At 33.8% G+C, this 19,882-nt stretch overlaps 4 protein-coding genes across 9 annotated transcripts; 1 reads left to right on the top strand and 3 right to left on the bottom strand.

Annotated features, from left to right (window-relative positions):
- Positions 1-441: 441 nt before the first annotated feature.
- On the bottom strand, positions 442-4,512 carry LOC104897738 (mitochondrial phosphate carrier protein 3, mitochondrial). The gene is made up of 6 exons (XM_010684681.4): positions 4,071-4,512; positions 2,675-3,036; positions 2,504-2,547; positions 1,363-1,577; positions 1,112-1,236; positions 442-926 (listed from the first exon to the last, which is right to left on the bottom strand). The coding sequence occupies exons 1-6, from the start codon at positions 4,365-4,367 to the stop codon at positions 863-865; spliced, it is 1,107 nt and encodes a 368-aa protein (XP_010682983.1). The 5' UTR covers positions 4,368-4,512; the 3' UTR covers positions 442-862.
- A 4,227-nt stretch (positions 4,513-8,739) lies between these two features.
- LOC104897736 (pentatricopeptide repeat-containing protein At3g26782, mitochondrial) lies at positions 8,740-12,728 on the bottom strand. 6 transcript variants are annotated; one of them, XR_007274977.1, is made up of 3 exons: positions 11,540-12,728; positions 9,454-11,453; positions 8,740-8,951 (listed from the first exon to the last, which is right to left on the bottom strand). XR_007274977.1 is itself a non-coding variant. In XM_010684679.3 (2 exons), the coding sequence occupies exons 1-2, from the start codon at positions 12,503-12,505 to the stop codon at positions 10,410-10,412; spliced, it is 2,010 nt and encodes a 669-aa protein (XP_010682981.2). In that variant the 5' UTR covers positions 12,506-12,728; the 3' UTR covers positions 9,077-10,409. The 6 variants fall into 6 exon arrangements, 1 of the variants encoding a protein (XP_010682981.2); XR_007274978.1 differs by having other exon boundaries at positions 8,740-8,948; XR_008969769.1 differs by having other exon boundaries at positions 8,740-8,941.
- Positions 8,834-9,993, top strand: LOC104897735 (uncharacterized). The gene is made up of 2 exons (XM_010684678.3): positions 8,834-8,960; positions 9,323-9,993. The coding sequence occupies exons 1-2, from the start codon at positions 8,882-8,884 to the stop codon at positions 9,991-9,993; spliced, it is 750 nt and encodes a 249-aa protein (XP_010682980.2). The 5' UTR covers positions 8,834-8,881.
- Positions 12,729-14,347: 1,619 nt separating the features above from the next.
- On the bottom strand, positions 14,348-16,278 carry LOC104898050 (RNA polymerase II C-terminal domain phosphatase-like 5). The gene is made up of 2 exons (XM_010685057.2): positions 16,033-16,278; positions 14,348-14,938 (listed from the first exon to the last, which is right to left on the bottom strand). Exons 1-2 carry the CDS (start codon positions 16,276-16,278, stop codon positions 14,348-14,350), a joined length of 837 nt encoding a protein of 278 aa, XP_010683359.2.
- Positions 16,279-19,882: the final 3,604 nt, after the last annotated feature.

Raw genomic sequence — 19,882 nt, 5'->3', positions numbered from 1 at the left:
GAGTGATCTGGAAATTTCTCGAAATCCAGCCAATTTTTTTTTTCTATTGTCCTGACTAGATAAGTGGGGCATTGGTGAAGATCTGCAGCACAAGATGTGGAACCTTTGGCTGATTTTTCACCTTCTCAGAGTTTGCAAGAAGTAATTTATTGAATCTTTGTTTTAGTCATTACCAAGATGATTATTACCTTATTGGTCATTATAAATGACGAAGCAGTACAAGATAAATTTGTCAACGACAGCAAAACTATCCAAGAAGATAACGCAAAATATGAGTTACCAAAAGTCACAACAGGGATTTTCACCACAATAATCACTATATTCTGGCAGCATAATGAACACACGGTCCTATTGAGATGAAATCTCCCTAATATTGGTTATTGACCCAATATTACTACTCAACAAAACACCCCGAAATTGGATCCAGAATGATATCATCAATGGCAAAAAGCAAAAAATTTCATGCCTTCTCACAAGCAAAATAACAAACGTTATCTTTTACCTTAAACAGCAACAAAAGCTCTAGTAAAAAAATTAACCAAAGTATAATCCCCAATATAATCAGCGAATTCTTGTTGCCAGTTCCTAGTGGGGCAAAAACATTGCCTATAAATCGTCTAATTTGAATACTCTTGAAGAGTTATCAATAGGATGACTGGATGAGTACAAAACCATCCTTCTCAATAGTATTACCCAGAGCTACTAGAAGTTTAAGATATGAATGAAAAGGGCCTTTAAGAAAACAAAAAAAAATTATTTCCCACCATCCAGTGAGCAAATATCAGCGGACCTGCTTATTATTAACACTCCAAAACTGGTCGATTAAAGCCACTAAAGCCGGTTATCCTGTTCGTCAACATCTTCATACTTTTGCAGGGGCAATTTCCGCGGCAGCAGCGGGAGGAGTTACACCACCAGTTGTCGGCCTGCAGATAATAAATAAGGTAAAATTCAGTAAATTACGTAATCTTACCTCGAAAGAAAGAAATGCAAACTATGGAGGTACATGGAAAACCCAAACAATCCCTTCTCTGGCAATGTATAATTTAAACTACAAAAAGTATGAATAAAAAAGAAGTGAAAGGCACTGCGTGGGTGCTAAGATACTTACAGCCCAACGAAAACTTTGAATGCATCATAGATACCCCATTGTGCTCCAGTGAGGGTACCAATCATGACAATACGAAGTGGAAGACCACGAGTGCAAAGACCCAACAGTCCCATTTTCTTCACAGCCTGCAGACAGCAAACAATGTACATTACAAAACAAGTTCTATTAATGGACAACAAAGAACAATGGCTGCCTGAAACAACGTATCACTGTTCCCTGAACCATATATTGCAAATAGTAGTAGCACTTACATCACCAACGGTAGCTCCCTTGGCATTATTGAGGAACGACACTAGGTTGTCAGCAGGATGAGATACAATAGCACAGAAAACACCAGCAATATATCCACCAGCAAAGCTCACTCCAAGCTGCATAGGCTTGCTGCACTCACTCTTGGGAATTGGAATGGCATGCTTATAGATCTGCTCAACAACCATCTCAAATGACGCAAACTTCATCATTGTGTCTGCAGAACAGAATCACAACATATACATAAATGTCAATAAGCATCTCCAAGCACAAGAAAGTTGTATTATGGAAAAAAGAAAAAAAAACAGGCTGCACTCTGGAGACTCTTAGAAACATATGTTGTATCATCCTTCACAAAGTCGAAACAAATGGAGCAAAAGAAAATTGAAGGCAGCACTATCACTACTCTTTCCAACAAACATACCCTGTTCTTCATATTTTCACTCATGCAGCCAAGATCTCAATGATTCAATCCATAAACTAAAGGCAGAGAAGACAGACTCAAACAAAGAAAACAAGATGTGTAGAAGAAAATATTTCAGATTGATGTAAGTAGACATATAACTCCAAAACACGTGGCAAGTCCAATATAACAAGACAGCTGAAAACATCAGAGAACAATGCCATAAGGTAGGCAAAGTACAAGACGCTGGTCTAAGGCTTATCAGCACATCTAACAAGAACAATACAAGTTTAGTACCCATTAAACCCAACATACTTTTTAATTATAAATAAAAAAACAAACAGACCTTTTCAGTGATATCCAAAAGATAACAGCTAAGAAACATGTTAAAAAATAAGATAGTCAAAGATCCAAAGAAGGCACAAAAGAAATATGTTTAAAACAAAAAGAATTGATGATGATTATCAGTAGGAGAGTAAAAGAACATTAGAGCAAACCTTTATCATGGACAATACCCAAATCGTAGAAGGGTAATTCACAAGGGCTATCCTCATAAAGGAAGTAATATATATGCTATTGTAAAATAATTGTACACAAAGAAATTACAGGTTACATATTGTAATTATGATAGTAATCCGGAGATGTTAACGAAATCTCAAAACTAAGATAGATAAGCACATCACTATCATGGAATATAACAATGGATAAGTTCAAGAACTGAAGAAAAAATAAAAACTTACATGGAATCTGGCGACCCCAAAGTGGACCCAATCCCTTGTACAACCTGCAAAAACAAGTCTCTTCAAATGAATTATAAAATCCCCACCAAAAGACATCTCAAAAAAGCATAATAGACTAGTGAATGAAGTAATATGACAAATCAAATGGAAGAACAAAAACAAGAAACCCACCCGCCAACTCCATCAGACTTGATAAACTTGGGTAACCCATCAGACAATCCTCTAGCAAAACCAGGTTGAGTCTGCACCCTGACTTTCACAGCCTCCATGGGGCAAAGGGCAATATCTGCTATCACTTCAGCCGATGCTGAACCGGCAAGGTAGATCAATGTCTTGTATTTGGCAGCAAACTCCGGGCCAGCAAGATCGGAATAGTACTTCTTAAAGAATTCATAGAAACCAAATTTGCAGGCACCTTGAGCACTGTAACCAAAAAGAGTGGGTACCCAACCCCTGAAAAATCCCCTGGCTCCCTGCTCTTTGAGCAAAATACCAAAACCAGAGCCAATGCTCTTGTACTTGACAGGGTCAATCTGAAAACAAACAATTGCAAGCAATTCAAGTACTCGTACAGTCGTACTACATATTGATAGCAAGATCATACGTAAGAGACAATAATTTCCTTGCATCTCCCGACAGGAGTCAAAGGATGCAACCATGAGTAAAGTCAGTTAACAATTGCAGGCATGAAAATCACTGTATCAAAAGAATGGGATCCGACATCTGCATCATGTATGCACCACCACAACCTCACTCATCTCCAACCATTCCCTACTCCATCTAACTCTTGCGCCTCACTATTACAAGTCATAAGAGAATGCAATAACAACTTCAAAGAAGTAAAAGCGAACCGCAAAGCATAACATCGAAAAAAAAGTCAAATTCCATGAAATCCCTCCTACCTTTTTCCTACAAAACCCCCATTAATAACTCTTTTAACAATCTTTTGAACTATCTCAGTTTCCAGGAAGCTTAAATTACAATCACTTCCAAGTTCTTCTAAGTCTCACGCAAAATGAATTATGCTCAATGTTCATCAAAATGAATTGTACTCAATGTTAGACAAAATAAATCATGCTCAATCATAGCAAAATTTCACAAAAATCATTTCATATCCATTATTTTTCTACTCAATGTTAAGCAAAATAATCTCTCATCGAATCACTTCCAATTTCTACTAAAGTCCACGCAAAATGAATTATGCTCGATCATAGCAAAATTCCACAAATCATTTCAAATTCACACTTTTCATTACGAAATAATTTCATACATATCATCAAATCGTACGGTTAAAAAAAATAAAAAACAGATGCAACCTCGAATCCGTGAAATAACAACAATTTTCCACACACCAGAGTAAACAACTTACAGATCAAAGAGCATACAAAACATACGACCAAATTAAGAGCGAAAACAAAACAACAGCATCAAAACAAATCACCAACACAAAAACACAAATCTGTAAGAAAAAAAAAACTACAACAACAGATCTGAAAGATCCAGAACAAACAAACAAAGATCTAACCTAAAACAAAACAAAAAAAAAGTAAGAGAGAGAAAATTATACCTGCATATTACATTTGACAAGGTCAAGAGGAGTGACGGCCATATGAGTAAGTCCACAACTAAGAATTCCACCAACAGTACAAGCAGCATAAAACTGCGGCGAATACATCTCGATCTTCTTCGACGGTTCAGTAGGTGAAGGAATGACGAAGTTAGTAAGTTTTGGTGCAACATTTTCCGATAAATTAGGGTTTGAGGTCATGTTGTTGACAGAAACTTGTTCGAGACCTGAAAAAGCTTTAGTGGAGTAAAGGAAGTTAGGAAGGAGAGATTTTCTGGAGTTTTCTGAGACCGCCATTGAAGGTGAGATTGAAAAGCTTCAAGTAAAGGAGAGAGAAAATTGAGGAGAGAGAAAATTGGAGTTTCTCTCTCTTCTTCTTGCCCGATTACTAGGAAAGCTTAGTGTTAGGAGGGCGGGGTTGGTGCAATGTGCAGTAGTATAAAGTAGTGTTCGCGTTTTTTATACGGCTTTGTCAATGTGGATTGTGGGGTGAGGTTAGTAAAATTAGGTCCAAGGGTTCATATTATTACGACTTTAGGCACTCACCAATAGTTGTTCACTTGTTCTCATTTCAAAAAAATAATAATACTTCGGATTGTATTGTATGTGACGGACATAAGATGAGACATATAACGAGACATTGTATTATCATTTATCACTGAGTATATACTATGTATATTATGAGCAGCAGGTGATATATTAGGGGTATTGGCATCACCTTCGATCTCAGATAAATATACATATATCATGTATATTGTATATAGCTATACTTGTGTTTTACTTCTCCTTTTCAAGCGTGCTTGTGAGATACTTCTAACTTGTAAAATATTGTTAATTTTATATGATTTTTCTAGAGATTATATTATTGAGAGAATTTTTTTTTTTGTAAAGAGGTACATGGAGAGTCTAGTGAATCCCTATCTCAGGGATAAATCACAAGACAGTTAACCCAGTGGAACCCCTATCTCAGTGAGAGACCACTAGAAACTAAATTACAATTAAAAGAAAAACCAGAAAAAACCTAGATCTAGCTCCTCAAAGAGGAGGTACAAGGAGCGGTGGCGAGCTACATACGTGCCTTCAATTCTTCGAGCTTCACATAAGCAGTGGGGGCGGAGTCGGTGAAGAACCATCGACTAGGGCAGCACTAATCTTCGTGGTGGCGAGATCAGGTTAAAAGTAAATGTTCTACTATGAATATCTTTTTTGAAATTTTTATCTAAATAAGTGAATGTTAGTAATTATAATCGAAATTCAAGTTAAAAGTTAATGAAGAAGAAACTGTGATAAGTAGAAGATACTTGCGAAAAGATATGTAGGGGATGCGACCGACGATTGTGTAAATAGGATTTTTCTTACGTCATTAATGTTGTACTCAAAACTATTATGTTTAATAATGGTTACATATGAGGTTATCTTAGTAATGTGTTTGATTATTTGATAAAACATACTATTAAAATGTGGATTCCTATTCTGTTTTCTCATTTATCAAGAGACCTTTTGTGTTTTAAGAGCATGCTTGGTTTAACATTTTTGACCTCTAAGAAACAAAATCAATTACCTACTCTCTTTCTAAGTGTTTGATTTACTCTCTCCTCAATCCATTACCATTATTTGGTAGTAATGAATTTCCTTAATCTATTACTTTCTCTTCCCCCTCAAGTAACAAAATTCGTCTATTGGTGGTAATGGTTACCATTCCCTTTCCATTTCAAAACTTAAAAGAAAGATAACAATTTTATTACATTCCACTCATCTGTTTGATTCTATTTTCTATACTTAAAGGCTTAAATCAAACATAGTCTAAATAAAATCCACTTGTTGGTGTATTCTCTTTAAAAAGAAAAAAGTTTCAAGTTCATAAGTTTAGATCAAATTTAACACAATATTTAAAAATATACTTATTTCAATAATAATCTCTCAGATCTAATAAATTTAGTTCATATAAATTACTATTTTTTAGATGAAAAGGACACACCCTTAATCGACGTACATAGGGCTGGCAATGATGCGAGTCGAGCTCGAGTTTGACTAAACTCGACTCGAACTCGAAAACTCATACTCAAACTCGACTCGAAAACTCACGAGTTTCAAATTTTCAAGCTCGAACTTGAACTCGAAACCTAAACTCGAACTCGAACTCGAACTCGAGCTCGAACTCGTTTCAAGCTCCAACTCGAATTCGTTTCAAGCTCGAACTCGAACTCGTTTCAAGCTCGAACTCGTTTCAAACTTTTTGGTCATTTGATATAGTTCTATTTTTTTTAGAAGAAATTCTTTACTTTGCTCTTTGGTCATTTTATACACTTTTTTTTCATTTTTTTTAAAAAGAAAAGTACAAGTATTTTTTATAGGAAAAAATAAAGTTAAAGTTTCTTAAAAAAAAGTAAAAGTATATATATAAAATTTTATCGAGTATCTCACGAGTTTCTCGAGTCGAGTATTGAGTTGCTCGACTCGACTTGTTAACCTGTCGAGTCGAGTTCGAGCTCGAGTCGAGCTCACTCGAGTCGAGCTTTTACCAAGCTTTGACCGAGCCGAGTTCGAGTAGCTCACGAGCTGTCTCAACTCATTACCAGCCCTAGACGTACACACTTCTTCTCACACCCTTTTAAAAAAAGTAATGGCCGGTGCTAGAAGGGAAGGAATGGGGCATCCAATCTCCCGTTCTCCCTATGGGGGAATATTCTGGAATCAAAATGGGGTTTTCATCGAAAAGTGCTACTACTATTAATATTTCCCAAGTTGAGTCAAAGATTATAACTCTAGCACTAAAAACAAAAGATTATAAACTGTATAGTTTTGGGGGTTTTGACTTGGGCTTTTTGGAAAATACTTATGCTTAAAAAGTTGTGGTTTCATGTCGAATATTCTAAATATGTTATATGTTATGGAAATTTCTCCTAACAAGAAAGATAATGAGTAAAGTAATGTAGCCTGAAAAAGATTTAACAGAAGAATATATTCTCATTCCTTAATACTTCCACAAAGATACTGAATTCCCTTGCAATACAATATTTGCACCTTCGGCACTGTCGCATTAATACTAGCTACATGCATAATTTGCTTTTCTTGATGATATAATGATATATATAGAATGTAGATATTGGAAACAGTCCCTTTTTTATATTCTCTTGTTGAATACTTACTTTTCGTATAAGAAGAGTATAGTAAAATTCCAAGACAAACAGATTTTATAAGTTAAATGGTGCTTTTATAATTAAGACTAGCTTTTAACCCGTGCAAAAATGCACGGGGGGTTTATATAGATATGATTTGGACCCGTGCATAATACATGAGAATTCTTTTGTTAATTAATTAGTGTTTTTGTTTCAAATTTATTGAATCCATAATTATTAGAATTCGTGCCTTTAAGATGGAAATAATGTAAAATGTAAAATTATATTTCATGATATATAAAAATCCTTTGTTACAACATTTTAAACTTTAAAAATCTTGTAATCGTAATATATACATATATAAATACATAGATGAAACAAAATACACATTAAAGTGCGCGGGAATATTTTGTAAGTTAAACAGATTTTATAAGTTAAATGGTGCTTTTATAATTAAGATGCTACATATACAATTGTAGATATTACATCTCTTAACATGTTTATCTATTGCGCAATAGAATAACAAAAAATATGAGCCACAAGTAATTGTCCCAAAATTCTGGTAAAAGCTAGTGTAGTAATTATTAGAATTAATATTAACGATAAAATCAAAATCTCAACGCTGATAAAGTTTAAGAGTATGAGTCAAGATTTCATCTCTGATGATTGCCCAAATTCTCTTCCTACATTCCTTATGTAAGTGTTTTATACTCCTGCAAATCCAATAACTTTTTAGCTCACCCTTATTTCTCCTAAAATCTACATGATACTTAGTCCCTACTATCCTAACTCGTGCATCATATAGTGACGTTTCACATACTCAAATCATCATAATCTATTTTAGCTTATATTTTCTCATCAATAATCGCAATTCTAACCTTCTTCCTAATATTTTCGTTCTATATCCTATCTCTTAAGGTGACTTTACAAATTTATCATAACATCCTTAATTATTTGTTAAAGATGTATATCAAACAAGTTAATTATTTGTAGAAATAATAATACTTAGAAGATATCCTAATATCTTTAATTACTAATACATTGAGTTTTTTTTTTGTGTGTTTTCACCCGGTTCACCCTTCGGGCTACATCCGGATCGAGGCCAAGTTCGGGGTGGTTAGGTTTCATTCCTCTCCCAAGGGTATTGCGGGGATTCGAACACGGGTCCGTCTTACCAAAGCCAGTCCCATCACCACTGGACCAACACTTACATTGAGTTTAACATAAGCATAGAATCTAATTCCTACCTTCTTGAAAAGCATGAAAATTACATTTAGCATTGCAATGGTTCCACACTACCATTTTGACCCCACAAGTTTTCCCCATAAGAAAGTATTACAAATTTCTATCTGCAAAATTTTCATTCATCATTCTCTCCCTAATCACAACAGTTACCAAAAAAACGGCACAAATTAAGTTTAAACCCCAATTCAAGAGGCCAAAACGGTGACAATTGGCTCTATAAATAAATTTGAGTTAATTCAGCCAATGGTTACAGTTTTCCCATCAAATTAAAGAGCAAAAATCAAGCATAATTAAAGGCTCCAAAATTATCAATTCAAAATTGGAAAGTAGCTATATATTAATATGAAGAAACCATAGCCAACTGATTAGAAAGTTTGCATTGTTTGAAGTGTCTAAAAACTCTTCAAAAGATCTAATTCTTCGCGGTACCGGGCGAAGTCTAGCGCCATGGAATTGATTGAAGTCCCTACAGTGCAATCAGCCATTTGCACTCATCATTCTGAATGGCTTCAAACTACTATATCAGGTACACATTCAGATTTTCTAATGATATTTCGTCAGTCCGTAAACAATTGTTGCATTATTAGGGAGCAAGATTAAGAATATAATGTGACATTTTAATCTAAGCAGAGGAAGATGAACTATCTCAAACTGTCAAACACATTCTTGTTATATATTTCTAACATATAGGAGTCTTTTGGGGTTTTCCTGACTAAAAGGAGGCATATTTGGGAGACTAATCTCTTGCAAATATGAAATATGTGACATGGGGAAATATCATGACTCAATATGTACATCCTTAATATATATTTTTCATTTTCTCGGAATGGATACCATAATTTCCAAGGAAAAGATCATAATTCCATCTAACTGATGTAACTTTGACAGGTGTGCATGAGAAAATGGAGGCCATTCTGAATCAATTGGAAGAAGATGTTTCTCCACTGCAAAATTCTGAAATATATGCGAAAGTAAAAGTGACAATCACAAGAGCAGTTGAAGAGCTCTGTGTATCTTACCGTTCCTTAGCAGAGAAATATGAGCGCGTGAAATGTGTTGCAATGGATGTCCAAAGTTCAGAATCATCACCTGCTTCGGATAATAGAAACATGAAAAACATGGAAGTCTTGGGAGCACGGGATGTTTCTCAGTTAGAGGCTATTGTTTTCTATCCCGAATCCACTGTGGAAGATGCTGATATTGAATGTGAAGCCACTATGATTGACCTTGAACATAACCAGAGAGTTGAAAATAACTTAGAACACAAAGATGGAGGCGGGATTAAGCCAAAATTTGCCTGGTCTGATGGAGTGAATTACAAATTTTCAAAGCTGGTTGAAGAAAACACACAGTTGCAGATTGAGTTGATCAGAAGAAACTCTGAGAAAAGAGAGACCATCAGAAATCTTCAGGATCAGGTCAGCAGACTGAGGGTTGAAAATGACACCCTGCAACGTACTCTAAGTTACTTAGATCGTAACCAACAGAACCTCCAAGTGAATTCTCCAAGGAGGAAAGCAATACTTCTAGAAAAGCTTTTCAAAGGGTGTTCTCCATAACTTAATAGTGTGTCACTTAAAATGTATTGCTGGTGCAAACCTAAAATATTGGAACATTCAGTACCGTATTCTAATGAAATTGCAGAAACAACAAGCTTCTTACGTGTGATTGTCTTGTCCTTAGCATCACCGTCAGTCCACAAAGCTTCTGTTCAAATAGTTCCCCTCTCCCTCAGAGTTTTTGATGAAAAGATCTTCTAAAGAGCTTCTCTTAACAATCACAACAACGAAATGTCCATTAGCTCTTAAACTCATGAGAGTGAGCATACATTGCGCAATCCTTCTACAAACCCGTACTTCATGTCTACCATCATTTCAGTAGCTGTAGAGAATTGTCTTGCAATATACAAATTCTGATGTACATGCAATCAAATATTATAGGCCTGGTCTTTGCTTCTAGGAAGAAACTTTATCCATTACCAGTAGTCACCGCATGAACATGCCCCATTCTTAAAATGGTGGAAACGCTTACAATCTCTTACAACAATCTCTCGATTGACAATTTTGGATATCATCTTTATCACAGTATGACAATCGCCACAAACCCTGAGATTTTTAATGACATGGATGACAGTCCCAGGAACAGTATTCATAATACCAAAAGCAACTGCAAGCTTCTCGCTGTGTGCTCGAAGGATAGATTCCTTCTCTTCATCATCCACGTCATGACAAACAGAAGTCTTATCAGATACATATCCTACTTCCTTTAATTTCATATATAATTCGTCCAGGTACTCGTAAATTTTCTCATGTTGAGGATGCTCTTTATCTCCAACCAAAAATACATGAACCTTCCCTTTCACTTCTAGCAAGCTAAATCCAGGTGGTTTCATCAACCCATTTCCCTTCATTAACACTCTGATTCTCTCAACATCCGCCCACCTTCCAGCATCAGCATACATATTAGAAAGCAAGACGTAATACCCACAATTGCTTGAGTCTAACTCAAACAATTTTCTTGCTGAAATTTCTGCGAGCTCCAAATTTTTATGCATCCGGCACCCAGCCAAGAGAGCTCCCCATACCACAGAATCAGGTTTAACCTTCATTCCTTTGATCAAATCATATGCCTTCCCAAGCAAACCAGCACGACCAAGAAGATCGACCATACAACCATAGTGCTCAACCCCAGGTTCCACTCCAAAATTTCTTTTCATACTTGTGAAGCAGTCCCACCCTTCTTCAACAAGGCCAGCATGGCTGCAAGCAGCAAGTACTGATATACAAGTTATATAATTAGGTTTGATCCCTATCCTTTTCATATCATAGAAAACTTCGAGCGCTTCTTTGGCATACCCATGCATCCCATAACCAGCTATCATTGCACTCCAAGACTTGACATTCTTCTCCTTCATGCGCTCAAATGCTTTCCTGGCCATCTCAACTCTCCCACATTTGCAATACATGTCGATGATTGATGTGCCAACAAAGACATTCTGTTCCAAACCCATCCTAACCACCTGCAGTAAAAATGTAGTTCATAATAAAGCAACAAAAGTTATAAACACAAAAGCTATCATTCACCAAGGTCGCATCTTCAGTGTACCTGATCATGAATGCACTTGCCAAGTTGCAAAGCCCCAGCATGAGAGCACGCCAACAAAACAGCCGACAATGTCACTGCATTATATCGAATATCACTGTCATTCACCAGAGTACGGAACACTTCAATAGCTTCAGTTGATAATCCATTTTGAGCAAACACAGCTACCATAGTGTTCCAAGAAATAACATCTTTCTCTATCATCCCATCAAACACCTTCTTCGACATACCCAACTCCCCACACTTAGCATAAGCATCTACCAAAGTATTCCCAACACCCAAAAACACTTCCAATCCCCTTTTAATGGAAAATCCATGAACCCCTTCAGTCACAATCTTATTAGAAACCCGAGCACAAGCTGATAAAACTGAAACCAACGCGATCGAATCCACAGAAAAATCCTCCTCACCCTCAATCTCATTTTCTTCAGCCAAAAACTCATTAAAAAGCAGCAAAGCCTCATGAGGCTCATCATTTTGGACACAACCCGTGATCATGGAAGTCCAAGACACAACATTTCTCATAGGAATTTCATCGAACACCTTGCGTGCATCCCAAATTTGACCACATTTAGAATACATATCAATCAAAGAAGACCCAACAAAAAGATCATAATCATACCCAAATACAAAAGCTTGTTGGTGGGCTTGTCGACCGGAGTTTACATCAAAGAGAGAAGAACAAGACTTGATGGTGCAGGGAAATGTGTTGCGGTTAGGAAGGAGAGAGAGTTTTCGCATCGAAGCAAAAGCTCGAATAGCTTCAATTGAGTCACCACTTCGAGCCAACTCGGCGATGACTGAGTTCCAAGAGTACACATTGGTAGGATCAACGTATTGATTGAATAATGTTGAGAGATTGGAGTTTGAAGTTGATGAATAGAAGAAGTAATAATGGAGTTTATTTCTGGGTTTTAAGCATTGGTTAATGCTCGAAATGATCGAGCAATAGTGGGAAGAAATCCTCATTCATTCGGTTGAGTTTGAGTTTATTAGATGGATGTTAGCTTTGTGTAGTTTGCAACTACTACACTTTACAATCGACAGTTGGTTTGGTTTGTTTGGGGAATGCGCGGGAAGTGGTGTTTGATTGGTTTGCCTTGATAATGAGGGCTGGCAAAAACTTGACCCAACTCGAAATGATCTAATTTGAATGATCGAAGTTAGATTTAAATTGTACCTGAAATTGGATAAAAAAAAGAGTTTTTTGCAGGGATATACCAGGGTAATAGGGCATTTTGTGGGGATATACCAACCTAAATTTAAGTTTTGTTAAAAGGTACCGAAAACACTATTTTCAGCGAAAAATTCAAATTTTCGGCTTTTGACTTGGTACGAACTCGTGAGTGAGCCACAAAATGACAGTGAGGAAATTGGAGGAAAATGAATTTAATAGAAGCAATTGAATATCACACACTATACATAGAGTAATTAAGCAAGTCAAAGATTGAAAATTTGACTTTCTCGCCGAAAATAGTGTTTTTGGTACCTTTTAACAAAACTTAAATTTGGGTTGGTATATCCCCACAAAAAAAATTTAGTGAGGTATATCCCCACAAAATGCCCTATTACCCTGGTATATTCCCACAAAAAACTCAAAAAAATTTGATCCAACTAGAAAATTAGTCATTATGAAGTAGGAGATTTAGGTTTGTATATAGCCGAATGTAGCACGATGACTCGAAAATGATATAGTAGAAAAGGTTGAACTCCTAAAATTGTAATTTTTTGAGAGTTTAACAAGAACAAAGTAAAACATGTGGAAATTGTGAATTGAGTCACAGCAGTAAACTCATAGCTGGTATAAAAGATTTTCTTTGAGTAGGTTATCAAATTATAATTTTTTGAGAGTTTAACAAGAACAAAGTAAAACACGTGAAAATTGTGAATTGAGTCCCATCACTAAACTCATAGTTAATGTGAAAGCTTTCTTTAAGCTGGTTAGAACTTAGGAGTAAGAAGAACCTTATTTTAAAAGTTGGATACTACTTAAGAAAAACAAAAACAAAAAGATGCATACTGAAGAAAAAACCGCTGACTTAGTATTACTTTATTAGCTCTACAAATATCTTTTGCCTAAGAGAGAAAATTTAATATCAACTATGTCTAAATTAAGAATGAAGAACGTAACAACTGCATACACCTCAAAATTTTAATAATTAACTCTTCTTGTGAGTTAGCTTATGCTATACTTGACTTGTACAATTGAGCTAAGAGTTAGTTATATATAGAAAGTTGAATTATTTGCTAAATGTTAGCTAATAGTGTTAAAAGTGGAGAAAGTGTACATTAATTGATAATAAAAATGTCAATTGTTAACAAAACTTATTTTAATTGAAAAAAATTCAAAAAACAATTATTTTAACACGTTAAATACACAATTAATTAGTGACTAGTATAAATAAAATTAAGATATATGAGGACAGCTAATAAAACAATAACAATAATACTAACACATTAACAATAATTCGTGCATCGCACGAGCATCAAAACTAGTAAGAACTAAGCTATGTCGTTCTATAAATGTATGAGAGAATGAAATAGGTTTTTTTAAACATGTAATAGCATTGAATTATATAAATTTTAATATCAAATATTTAAAAAACACAATACTATAACTCAAGATTTTACTTACCAAAACAAAAATTAACTAACTAATGTTATACCTATCTTTTCTCCGAGATAGATTACTCAACAATAAAAGAAATTTTAACTAAACTAGATTAAAGATTTACGTACTACTGCATCCTAGGTGAGTAACAACTACTTTAGAACTAAATTAAGAGCAACAAAATACTTTGGCAAATATCTTTATTTACACCCCCAATTATATAATTCTAACTCCATTCGAACTTCAGCTCTGAGGTTTTTATCAAACTTAAACCCGATCGACTGTCTCTTTACTTCAGCAATCGCATCCTTTACCTCTCGACGTCCTTCCTTATCCTCGCGGTAGAACTCAGCATGAATCTTCTTTAAGTTTCTCAAGAGTCTCGCTAATTCTCCGTACTTTTCACTTTCATCTATCCAACGCCTCGACAAAGATTTGGTATCTGATAATATGTCATCAAAAAAGTTGTACGATGGTATTTCAATGACACTTTTAGTATTATTGTCCCAAACATCTTTTGTATTATCAACTATTAAGACAACCCTTTCATGTGATAATACAGGATCTAGTCCTTTTTTCAACGGTGATATACAATCTTCTCTCGTAAGCACTTGCGAATGATGTGCAAAATACAACCCCTCAGGATCAAGTATGTCAAGCATCTTCCTTGCATATACCAGATCTCCTAGTGTGAATATCGACAAATCGAACAATTTGTTTGCTTCTTGAAGGAAAGTTCGAACATATGGCCTTAATTTGGTCACCAAGTATTTTCCGTTCCATTGTTTTCCCTGATATTGAAACTTTATGTTAGTTTATCAACAATCAACAAGTAAAATAAAATTCTATTATAACTTGAAAAGTATTGTATATATGAGGGAAAATATGCCTTTTTCTGAATTAATGTCATTATGAAGAAAATATACATAAAAAAAATGTCAACAAATTGAGGCTCTAACCCTAAATTTTCTAAAGTTGTTTATAATGATTTAATTTGTTTACTGTCAACCTTAGAACAAAACATTATATGTATAATGATATTAATCACACCTCAACCCTCACAATTATATGAAAATCAAAATATATAAAAAAAACCTACCAAAGAGTCAGACCTACTAACCTCGATTAAATTGACATATGAAAAAATTTCAACTCACTATGACACTTTTTCTTATGATCTAGACTTTGTTTGGTAAGAGACGACCTACTTTTAAATTAAAATTAGGCAATGGTAAGCCCAATTTTAATAAGAAAATTAGCCTAATAATGATTAGATTAATTTCTTTCGATGACTTGTTTAATCCATTTAGTTACTAGGTTTATTTTTACATTAAAATTAAACCGTCTTTTTTAATAATTTTTGTATAATCTAAAAGTATTGCAAAACAAAATATACATGATATTACCTACATTACACGGACATGTATAGTAAATCAACACAATTTTTACTCCAACCTGACAAGTGACATTCTTTACATATAGGCTCTATAAACAATACTAATACAAATACACTAATTATTTGTCTGAATAATTAGCCATAGAATAATCACAGATTTTCTCTAGCACATTAGAAGACAATACTACAAATTAAGATTGATTTCATAAAGATGTTGAATAATTTCAAATTTACGATTTTAATTCGCTCATAATATGATATTGATGTCACACTGTACTGCATTATCCAATTGTTGGAAAGTACTACGACTTTCCTAAAAAAAAAATTATAGTTTTGACCCAGGTTAAACGTACATTAAGAAATAATTATAGTTAATATATACTGTGCAATTTCTTGATTTACACTAAAGGCACATTAAAAAAATTAATTAACAGATAAAATATACTGTAAAAAAAAGAGAATTTAACTCACAAAAAAAATTAGAATTACCTGTGTCCATCTGTACAATTTTCCTTCTTGTAACCACCTTTGACATTCATTACGTTGTAAGTAATTTTGATCAAAAGAGCTTAAATCTTTAGTCTCTTTTGAATGAAGAAGTATATTATCTAAATCAAAAACGAGATGTAATTTCTTGCGTACTGTTAAACTTTTCAGATTTTCATCACGGATATGATCTATCGAGTAATTATGAAGTGAAGAAGAATCAACACGATCTTGGTTTTTAACTTCCATGATAAATATTTCTTTGACCTGCGTTTGGTAATGTAATCTGTGGTTGTTTGGTTTGTGACTTTGTGCAAGTGAAATATATATAGATTTCAAAATCTTGCGTTTGGTAATGTAATATATGGTGGTTTGGTTACAAGTGCAATATATATAGATTTCAGAACATCAACTGATGTTTCGAATTAAATTCCTAATACTACTAAAATTCGGACCAACTTTGTGCAAGTGCACTATAAACGTCCTAATACTATTCGCCTAAAAAAAAAGTCCTAAAACTACTAAGATTATGACTTATGGCTCTGAGTGATACAATATCACGTATGACATATTTTAAATTTACAAAATCTTGTCTAATCCAAATCTAAATCTAATGTCTAATATAATACTCTTTAGTTTACACTTGTTTTAAAATAATAGAGTTCTCTTTAAAAAAAAAAATCACTTTTGAGGGGATTATAGATCTACACATATTTAAATACATATAAAGAATTTTGGATAAAGAAAAATTAGAGTTTGATTTTGAATAAATAACCTAAATTATTATAAATGTAAATTAAATACAACTTTTGCTACAAAATATCATAATATTATAATTTTGTACCATTACAAAGTGCTCGAAATATGTTTCGAAATATAATCCATTTACATTATAGTTTTGTAGCTTATGAAAATATATTTATTTAGATGGCTCATAACGTATTATTTAGTCTTTGTTTTGGATACACTGTAAAAATAAATGTACTATATGTGATTATAGCATTTAATTATTCAGCACGTCTTGCGTGTGGCCGCGCGCTTGCTCGTTTATCAGTCAACCGCCTCATTTTAAAAATGTCGTAACTCGCTCTTTTCTCATCTGAATCGAGTTTTTGACCAGGCGTTGGAAAGACATCGAGCCAAATTTTCACGACCAACTTGAATTTTTCAGAAGATATTGAGTGTGATGTGAGATATAACCCTTTGAAATTGACTCTTGTGCAAAAATGTTTATGAACAAATGGAGTTACTCTTATGAGCAAATAAAGTTACTTGTATAAATATATGGTTACTCTTAACAATAAAAGAATGTCACTCTTATAAATAAATGTGGTTACTTTAATAACAAAAGAAAATATTAATCATTTTTTATCTTATGAATGAATAAGGTTACTCGTATGAAGAGATGATGTACTTTTGTGAACAATTAGCGTTACTCATATGATTAATTAATAGGCACCACCTTCTCAGATCTTCCTCATGTGGTTGGCATCGACCACAACAAATTTTGTCTCTGTTTCCTTTTTTAAGTTTCAATGAAATGCTTCTTGCTTCTTCATTATCCTACTGGGCCTTATTGCACTCTTACGTTGGGCCCCAAACGAACCGGATGTTTAGCATCCACACTGGACCTCATAATGGGTGTATTACAATCCCATTTTCTAACGTTTTCTCATCTACTGAGATATATGCAGGCTCTCATAATTCATACTTCCCCCGTTTCATAATAAGTGAAACACTTACTATTTTAGAACGTTTCAAAATAAGTGAAACATACCTTTAATGGATAAGAGAAAGTGACAAAATGACAAGAGTGCCCATCACAAACTTATGTGGTTTGCTTTTCTCTCTCCTCCTTTTGATAATAATAAGGGTATTTTATGACTTTTTGGCTTTTGAAAGTGATGTTTATTAAATCTTGTGCCCAATCCCTATGTTTCACTTATTATGAAACGGAGGAAGTATGATGTATTATTATGATGACACAAGAAGATGGTAATGGTAGTGCTCTCTTTGTTTTTTGGGGGATTTTTAAAAGTGAAGGTTTTTATAGTGATTGATTTGGTTAATAAGATGGTGTTAGAAAAATTGGTAAGTGGGGAACTTATTCTTGGCTATAGGTAAGTTTATCTCCAAACTCTAAGACTTTGCTTCATACTCTGTCACATCATTTTTTCACTAATTTTTTACTTTTCATACTCACAACATACTATTTATATTTTTACATTTTATCCCAAGACTCCAATCCAGATTCTTTAAAAAAATGATATATCGTTAAATTATACAAAATGAAAAAAAAGACCCAATAAAATTTGGACACATGTCCAACATGAGTCTTGAGTTGAGTTTTGATTTTCAAAACTCACCTTGAGATTCTAGTGGGTCTTATACAACATTATCCCTTAAGACCTTAGGGAGTCTCAAGTTAAGATTCATCTCAAGGCTAGGGATAAACTTACCCTAATGATGTTATGGTAATAGAGGGCTAGCAATGTTATGGTATGGGCCTATTGGGGTTGTTTAGGTGTACGCTTATGTTGTTGTGTAGCAACTGTATAAGAGAGAAAATTTAATATCAACTATTTCTAAATTAAGAATGAAGAACGTAGCAATTACATACACCTTGAAATTTTAATAATTAACTCTTTTTATAAGTTAGCTTATGCTCTACTTGACTTGCACAATTGAGTTAGCTAGCAGTGTTAAAAGTGAAGAAAGAGTACATTAATAACAAAAATGTCAATTGTTAACAAAACTTATTTTATTTCAAAAAAAATCAAAAAACAATTATTTTAACATATTAAATACACAGTTAATTAGTGACTAGTATAAATAAAATTAAGATATATGAGGACAACTAATAAACAATAACAACAATATTAACAAATTAACAATAATTCGTGCATCGCACGAGTATCGAAACTAGTAAGAACTAAGCTATGTCATTCTATAAATGTATGGGAGAATGAAATAGGTTTTTAAAAATTTGTAATAGCATTAAATTATATAAAATTTAATATCAAATATTAAAAAAAACACAATACTATCCGTACTCAAGATTTTACTTACCAAAATCAAAACTTAACTAACTAATGTTATACCTATCTTTTCTCCAAGATAAATTACTCAATAATAAACAAAATTATAACTAAACTAGATTAATAAATATTTACTATTGCATCCTAGGTGAGTAACAACTACTTTAAAACTAAATTAAGAGCAACAAAATACTTTTGGTGAATATCTTTATTTACAACCCCAATCATATAGTTCTAACTCCATCCGAACTTTGGCTCTAAGGTTTTTATCAAACTTAAACCCAATCGACTGTCTCTTTACTTCAGCAATCGCATCCTTTACCTCCCGACATCCTTCCTTGTCCTCGCGGTAGAACTCAGCATGAATCTTCTTTAAATTTCTCAGGAGTCTCGCTAATTCTCCATACTTTTCACTTTCATCTATCCAACGCCTCGACAAAGATTTAGTATATGATGATATGTCTTCAAAAAAGTTGTATGATGGAATTTCAATCACACTTTTAGTATTATTGTCCCAAACATCTTTTGTATTATCAACTATCAAGACAACCCTTTCATGTGATAGTACATGATCTAGTCCTTTTTTCAATGGCGACACACAATCTTCACTCGTAAGCACTTGCGAATGTGCAAAATACAACCCCTTAGGATCAAGTATGTCAAGCACTAGCCTTCATATGCACGCGATGCGTGCGTTAATTTCAAAATTTGTTATTCTATTAGATACTTCATTCGTACTTTATTTATGATTAAACTTAAATGTGAAAAATTCAACAGTTAGATGAATTTAGATATATTAATTCGCTAATGTAAAA

The sequence above is a fragment of the Beta vulgaris genome, chromosome 6 (assembly GCF_026745355.1).
Source record: "Beta vulgaris subsp. vulgaris cultivar EL10 chromosome 6, EL10.2, whole genome shotgun sequence".
Taxonomy (NCBI): domain Eukaryota; kingdom Viridiplantae; phylum Streptophyta; class Magnoliopsida; order Caryophyllales; family Amaranthaceae; genus Beta; species Beta vulgaris.
Note: the sequence above shows the minus strand (reverse complement) of the source record. Positions and strands in the feature narration are given on the sequence as shown.

Bases quoted from the DNA above. Each gene is read 5' to 3' on its own strand.
- LOC104897736 (XM_010684679.3), bottom strand. From the start codon at position 12,505: ATGAGGATTTCTTCCCACTATTGCTCGATCATTTCGAGCATTAACCAA. The intron at 11,454-11,539 runs GTACACTGAAGA...TTTTTACTGCAG, and splicing joins GCAAGTGCATTCATGATCAG to GTGGTTAGGATGGGTTTGGA.
- LOC104898050 (XM_010685057.2), bottom strand. From the start codon at position 16,278: ATGGAAGTTAAAAACCAAGATCGTGTTGATTCTTCTTCACTTCATAAT. The intron at 14,939-16,032 runs GTAATTCTAATT...TTTCAATATCAG, and splicing joins AATTGTACAGATGGACACAG to GGAAAACAATGGAACGGAAA.
- LOC104897738 (XM_010684681.4), bottom strand. From the start codon at position 4,367: ATGGCGGTCTCAGAAAACTCCAGAAAATCTCTCCTTCCTAACTTCCTT. The intron at 2,548-2,674 runs GTGGGTTTCTTG...TTGTTTTTGCAG, and splicing joins AAGTCTGATGGAGTTGGCGG to GTTGTACAAGGGATTGGGTC. The intron at 927-1,111 runs GTAAGTATCTTA...TATTATCTGCAG, and splicing joins TTCAAAGTTTTCGTTGGGCT to GCCGACAACTGGTGGTGTAA.
- LOC104897735 (XM_010684678.3), top strand. From the start codon at position 8,882: ATGGAATTGATTGAAGTCCCTACAGTGCAATCAGCCATTTGCACTCAT. The intron at 8,961-9,322 runs GTACACATTCAG...TAACTTTGACAG, and splicing joins GCTTCAAACTACTATATCAG to GTGTGCATGAGAAAATGGAG.